Source organism: Buceros rhinoceros, unplaced genomic scaffold, assembly GCF_000710305.1.
Source record: "Buceros rhinoceros silvestris isolate BGI_N320 unplaced genomic scaffold, ASM71030v1 scaffold30992, whole genome shotgun sequence".
Taxonomy (NCBI): Eukaryota; Metazoa; Chordata; class Aves; order Bucerotiformes; family Bucerotidae; genus Buceros; species Buceros rhinoceros.
In genome coordinates this window covers 47,595-54,835 of record NW_010399213.1, presented here as the reverse complement: position 1 = coordinate 54,835, position 7,241 = coordinate 47,595, and the positions used below count along the sequence as shown (strand labels likewise).

At 44.6% G+C, this 7,241-nt stretch overlaps 1 protein-coding gene across 1 annotated transcript in view; it reads right to left on the bottom strand.

Moving 5' to 3' along the window:
• BCR (breakpoint cluster region) overlaps positions 1 to 7,241 on the bottom strand; it is a gene marked incomplete at its 5' end in the record, with an annotated part of 47,415 nt that overhangs the window by 7,480 nt on the left and 32,694 nt on the right. Inside the window, 2 exons of the mRNA XM_010131356.1 lie at positions 5,809 to 5,940; positions 6,613 to 6,710. Of these exons, the coding sequence (XP_010129658.1) occupies positions 5,809 to 5,940; positions 6,613 to 6,710 (230 nt within the window). The remainder of the gene's footprint in view (positions 1 to 5,808; positions 5,941 to 6,612; positions 6,711 to 7,241) is intronic.

The window sequence follows — 7,241 nt, the reverse complement described above, 5'->3', positions numbered from 1 at the left end:
CGGGAACACCCCCCCCCCCGCCTGTGTGGCTGGCCAAGGTCCCTACAAGTTAGCCAGAATCTCGGCTGTTCTTCCCTGAATTTCCGTGCTGGAAGTTTGGTTTCTTTCAACAACAGCATTCTTTCCCAGAATCAAGAGGAAACCATTTCTAAAGCGTCTGGTTTCCTACAAAGAGCAACCACGCTCAGTATTCCTGAAAGCTTCATCTCCAGCTGCCTGAACAGTCATCTCATTAAGCTGCCAAGAGGCCCTGCTGAAAGACACAGCCACCGCCGACCCTCCAGCTCGGAAACAGTTTTCCATATGCTTCATAATGGAGTCACTGACAGTGTATTATTTATAGCAGGAACAGACTGCTTAAGACTGAAAGGGAAAGAAGGGTTTGAATATTTGCCAAAAAACATAAATGAATTGTCCAGCAGGGTCCAGGTACAGTTTATTTAAGCTAACAGGTATTACTGGTTAAGTCTCAGTGATGACCAGGGAACTCCTACCACTGTACAGAACAAAAGCAAGTAAAGAGCTGTGAAAACATACGAATCAAACAAAGTCCTATTCTGCCTCAAGACAGAATATCATGTGGCATCAAAGGACTAGCAAAAGCAGCGTGCTGAAGTGGAGAGCTCACAGAGGCTCTTCCTTGCTGGGTAGCTGCTGGAGCTCAGCAAGAGCCATGAGAGTACCTGCTGCTACCTCTTGCTCCCTTGTCTCTGAACTCTGTGACAGGGCTGGCAGGGCCCCCATGCTCCCTCCCCCCACCCCCGGCTGTTTGACTCCTGCTGGAGAACAGCTTGTATTGAATGGAGACAGCTGGGGAGAACAGGCACCAGAGAGCAGGTCTGCCTGACCCGAGCCAACCCTGCATAAATCACTTGCAATAACAACAGCAATTTAAAAAAATCCCCCCCAGGTGCTTTTTAAATAACAAAGCAAAATGATGGAAGCTAATAAAAGAGCAAAGCCTGAATAAGCTCACAGCAACACTGAGTGAGACAGGAAGATCAGGTCTAACAGTCTGGTAGTCACAGTAGGAAATAACAGTCAACAGGAAACTAAGGATGTCGTTTAGACTTTGAGCAGGCTTTCAGTCCTGGACCTACCGATGACTGACCACCTAAGGCCAGCAAAAGCAAGACAGGGAAAGGGCAGCTGGAGCAGAGAGGTCACAAAGCAGACTGAAGACGAAGAGAAGTAGTGCGTGTGATGCTCCAGCACAGAGGGGCCTGTAACAAATGGGGTCATGCTGTCTTCTGGCCTGATTTGGAGATCAATGACCTGGAAGAAGGAACACTGAGTAGAAGAATGCGATCTACAGCCAGTGTGCCAAAAGGAGCTGGCTCCAAAAGAGCGAGCACATAGCACTCACTTTGCCAGCTCAGGCAGGGGGAGGCACGGTCAAAGACTGCCCCTGCATGAATCTGACAGTGAAATTTACTGCCCCTCTGAACATTTCCTTCTAACAACATCTTGGTCCTGTCCTATCTCCACTGAAACTGAGAAACTGTGTGGTTTCCATGACTGACACAAATAGGACAGACCTTCTAAAACCCTCCAAGACTGTATCTCATGGGCTTGTTTGCACAGTCCCCACCAAAAGCACATCCTGCACAGGAAAAATAAAAAAAATACACCAATTTGTCTGTACTCTCCCAGCAGCTCCACAGTCCCGTTGTGGCCTGTTCTGTGGCATCTGAAGTGACAAGCTACAGCCCTGAATTCACTAATGAATCAAGCAAATGCCCCTCTGTGTCCTTTACAAAACACAACAGAAGAGCAGCTCAGTACCGCGGGGATGTCTGGGCGCAAGCCTCCAGCCCTCATGGCAGGTTAGCACTGAATCAAGACGGACTATTAGTGTATAGCAGGCAGTGGAGGCTGAGTGTGCAGAACACACCGTGGTGAGGACACGGGAGAAAGGCAAGTTGGTCAAAGGCAAATGCAAGCCAGGCACTAAGAAAAAAGGGTGTCTGTGCTCTGCTTTAGGAAACCACCACAGAGAGTTTAATGATTTGGTTTTTCCCCCTTAGTAAAGAAAACATACAGAAAGAGGAAAAAACAAAGAAGTGTCAGTGGAATTGAAAAGCTTGGGAGCAAGGACTGAGGCAATTTTAAGGTTAGTGTGTTTTAGGCTATTTATCCGTATTTCTTCCTCCCTTTATTAAATCTCTCTGGCAACTTCACAGTCCATCAATTTTTATTTAGAACTAATGTAACATACATGTTGTCAGAGCCTCACTACTGCTGGAAACTCCCGGTCCAGCCATAACCCCATTATTCTCAAAGCTCCCCACTGACACGTTAATCTTTCCCACAATCACCCTTTAGACACGACCCATTGCCACCTTCATTTCCACCCTATTTTCATTGCTGGGATACTGTTATGCATGAGCAAACTGTTTAAATGAACTCCAGTGTGTAAAGGGCTGAGTTGACACTTGGGAGGTACAGCAGGTGACAATCTGTTTTACATGGAAAACAACCTAGACGCCTGAAATAGCCATGTGCACTGAGACACGCCAGACAATTAAGCAGACAAGAGCTGTTTTGCATGGCAACGGAGGAATGGTGTTGGGCTGTTACCACTCAATGACTGATCTAAGGTCATATCCTCTCGGATTTTCCAGCACTGCTGTGAGGGAGAAGGAAATGGTTTGCCTGAGCTGGTCATGCAGAAAAAATAAAAAACAGCAAAGGAAACAGCATTTCTAGGAGGCAGTAACCGGAAGAGATAGATCACAGGACGAAGCATCACATTTACTCATGTGGTCTGTTCCCAAGGCAGTACTGCTGACATGTGTGCCCACTTAGATGCAGAGTCTCAGGACCAAACAAAGGGCTGCTACACTTAAAACATGTGGATGCGCCTGCCACATGAAGGGCAAAATTCAGAAAGCTTAAAGGGCCAGTCTCCCAAGTGGTGAAGATGGATTGCAAGAAAGAAAAAAAACAGATGAGTAAAAAATGCGAGGAACTGATAGTTACAACTGAACGAAGACTCGTGTTTCCTCCCTTAACATCACAACCATTTCTCCCTCCTCCAAGCCCCCAAATAATTTCAGTTTCACAGTACACCTTCTCCCAGTATTTCTCCTGCCCGAGTTGTAACAGAACTGTGTGCGCCAGCTAGTTAAACACTGTGTATCCAGCGCTGCCATTCCCAGAAGGTCTGATGAGGCCCTTCACTTCTACATTCACAGGAGGTTCTCCCATATTAAAACCTCATGGTTTTATTTTCCAGGGATAAAACTTGAAGATTGGCAAGCAATGAAGCCCTTGCTTGTGGCTATAAAAACAGGTGAAAAAAAATAACCCACAGGAAAAGAAAATATGAGCAATGGGAGCTATTAAAATTGCTGCCCATTCCTGGAAGCTTCTCACCACATGGACCAATTTCCAGCGCCATTATGTAATGGAGAGATTTAATAAACATTTCACAGCCAAAACAGTGCTCGTCTCCTTGATGCATTGTCTTCATCACTGCAGCTCCGCAAATGTGGTGAGTCAGAAATCCCAGTAGTGGGAAGTTGCGGATTTACAATAATATGTGGCTTAACAATAGACTGCCATTTAGCCAACACGGAAGTTTCCCTGTTTTTATCAGCAGGAGGATGCAGACACAACTCTTGACATTTCCGGAGTTAACTAAAGGGAATTTAGGAAAAAAAAACTCCATCCAACCTCACAAATCTTACCTTTACACAAGACAGAGTTTGGCTGAACAATGACAACACAACAAACCAGAAAGCCCTAGATACACTAGCAGCTCTAGAGTAAACAACTTAGTGTAAAAGCACCTGGGAAAATCCTGAAAGAAAAATCCCTGGAAAACCAGCAACTGGAAAAGCTGCTGACAGCACTAACCCAGCTAACCTTCAGCCACAGGTTGTAGGTTTGTTGTTGCATTGTTATGCTTTGTTAATAGAGAAATGGTGTTTGCTTTAAAAATAAAAATGTTTAATTAGCCTGATCAACCCAAAACCTTACAAGACCCTCTTACTACTTCTCTTCGCAGTTATTCAATAGTGTTAAAGTTGTGTGATGGGACAGAAATCATTGAGAATTAGGAAGATGTTCTCAGAGTTCACCAAGTTTCTTCAGAAATTGCAAGGGGCATTTACTGAAAGCAAGAGAACTTCTGCATTTGCCTTTTATGATACAACAGAAAACAACTTCTGCACATTAATAATTTTTTTGTTTGTTTCATTGGGTTGTGTTGTGGCGTTTTTTGTTTATGCATCAGTTTTAGTTAGGTTTTTTTTAAAAAAACACTTCCCACTGTTTAGGTTTCTCTAAAACTATCAAGATGCATTTAATATTCAAGTGTCACCAAAGAGAATTTTTACTTACTAACTTAAGTATAAATTGTTTTAACAGAATGTACAAGCGCTGTGCATAAAAATGCCCACTCTTGTGGAAAAAAAAATTATTAAATTTTTAACAAGATTTTAATTTAATTTTTTTCTATGTAAAATATTTGAAAAATTTAGAGGGTCAGTGATTTCAGGGTTCTCCATTATGAGCACACAAATCTCCAGGGCATTCCAGGGCTGAAAACATGCTCTTTTGTAGTTGCTCAGCTCCACGGAAAATAAGCTTTTGTTAGCAGAAGGGACATACAGATCACTGGTTAGCCCGAGAGATATACACAGGACACAGCCTGCACTAGCACTTATTGATTTGTAGGCAAATTTTCTTTTAAACACTCACTACATGTTTGGTGACAAAAGCTTTTCCTGAAAACAGCACATTAGCCTCAGGGCTGCAAGGCAGGAGGGAAAGGAACCGGCCTGATGCAACTCCGAGAGTGCACCCTTCCAGAGCAAGGGTGAGACAGGACCCTGCAGGCTGCCCTCAGAGCTGCTTCTGAAATCCCCCAAATGGCCTTGGCCTGTGTGATCGCACTCAAATGTTGCAGAAAGCCATCATCCATGAGAGCCACACGTAAATGGAGGAAAACTGGCAGTGTTTTTCAGCATGCCAGATGGAAAGAGGTATCTGGGCAGAATCTCTGCTCTGTGCAACCACCAGTCCAACACAAAGAACGCGTCCTCAGAGCAAGCATTTACACATTCTCCTAAAGCTGTGGACAGACAGTGCAACGAACTGGAAGAAGAGGGAGAACATGCATCCTCCATGTTGTCACCCACTGATGGCCTGGTTTCTCCCGCACTGAGCTCTAGCGCTCCTCAAGAGCAGCATCCGTTTGCAGTCATCTCATCACCTCCCCTATCGTATTACAAATTTGACACACAGATAAAGTGTGCCACGCTGATTCTCAGCAGTGGAGATCTCTCCCAGATGCAGCCTGCTGCCATGGACACCGTACTCTGGACATGGCAGTTATCAGGACAATGAGCCTGTCCTCCAAGGCCTTGCTATCACCTCAATCAACTCCCAGCACATACAGAAGGCAGCATTTCTTCCACGTGATTTACAGAGGGGATTACATATTCATTGCTTCCTCTTCTGTCACGAATGCAGCAACCTCAACAGTGCCCAAGGCTCAGTGACAGTGCAGTTCCTATATACTGTGCAGGAAGGTTTTAAGTTAACAGTAAAATCAGAGATCAAAATGTAAATTTTCATGAAAAAGCATCTATTCCATAAGGGTTCTGAAGCAGGCATAGGGGACAAGGCAAGAGGGAAAAAGCTGCTGACTTTCCGCCTGCAAATCACACTGCGTACCTCACTACCCGGAGAAAAAAATCCCCAATACTGAGACAAGCAGAAAGCAGAAAACCCTTCTCTGGTGCACTCCAGGATTCAAGAGACCTGTTATGTTTTGCAGTAAGGGTGGCACAGTCTTACCTGGATCTGTCCTTTCCCCATTATGCGATCTGTGCTCTCTCCATCCTCTTTGGTGAGCTTAGTTTTGTTGTAACACTTTTCATAGCACAGAATCCGCAGAGTTTGTGAGCCTTCCAGCTCAATTTCAAACTCCTGCAAGGCACCACAAAAGGAAACAGCCATGAAGACATCACAGCAGGACACGACCCTCTTAATAATCAATATCATCTCCTTAAAACTCATCAGGAGGGAGCACTTAATGACTGAGCAAAGCCTCCTCCCTAATAGCCTAATGGCCTCGAAATAAACTAAGATTCTATTTTGTGTATACAAGGTGGTCAAATCAGTGACTACAATGGCTGACTCCTTAGTTAGATTTCACTGATTTTCAGCAAAGCAGAATTCGAAGAAACAAACTCGCCCACCTTCTTTGTATTTCATTTTGTTCCCCAGTAGGTTTGAATTAGCTGTAAACAGGCAAAATGTCTATAGCTAATTCTTCCCCCTCACAAGAGATAAAAACACCTCCTGCAATCTATTTTCACTTGTGTCTTTAAAAAAAACAACCAACCACGCATCTATTTAAGTGACAAAATGCTGGACAAGACTCATTTGTACTGAAATGGTTGTTTAGGTAATCCAAGAGAAAACCTTCTGCAAGCCCTGACAGCCAAACGAACCTGGCATAAATGTGTTTGCCGAGAAGCAGCACATGCCACCCAAGCACTGAGCATGCTGCAAGTTCTTCCATTTGCGGGAGTTCTATCCATCGTATGTTGACATTTGGCACGTGGCACAAGTCACGTTAAGAAAAATCCGACCTACCTCATTCCAGTTGGGCTCCGTGGTGTCTCTGTAAACTCTAGTTTTAGCCTTGTTCACAAAATACCCAAAAGAATCCACCTCTAATGTGCAGTACAAATCTGAGAGGAGGGAAGACAGGGATAGAAATGTCTAAAAAATGTCTAGAATCTCCTAACTTGCATTAATCACTTCCTTTGCATCTTCTTTGGACTAGTACCAGTAACACTACTCTGCACAAATCTCGTCATCTGGACCAGCAGAGTTGCCTTTATGAAGCTGAAGTAGCAGTGCAGCGGTATACATGACTACAGCGCAGACAAGGCCTTCGCCTCTCTCAAGAATCGGGCATGTGGTATTACCCAGTATTTCCCAAATCAACCCACAGAGGAGCAGGTGGTGTACACCAGTGAGAAATGAAACTTCCCCAGGTACATCTTGGACTGCCACAACACAACTGATTTCACTGAGAACAGCATCAGTACAGCATCCCTCAGAGAGGAGGTTAGGGGCCAGCCGTCAAAACCTCTCTACTTCACAAAGCGGTTAATCCTGGGCTATCTGGTGGCTTTGCCCCTACTTAAAAGTTACGTTAGCTTGTATCTGGGAAGCCAGAGGTTCAGCCGGAGCAAAGGTAACAGAAAGCAGTACAT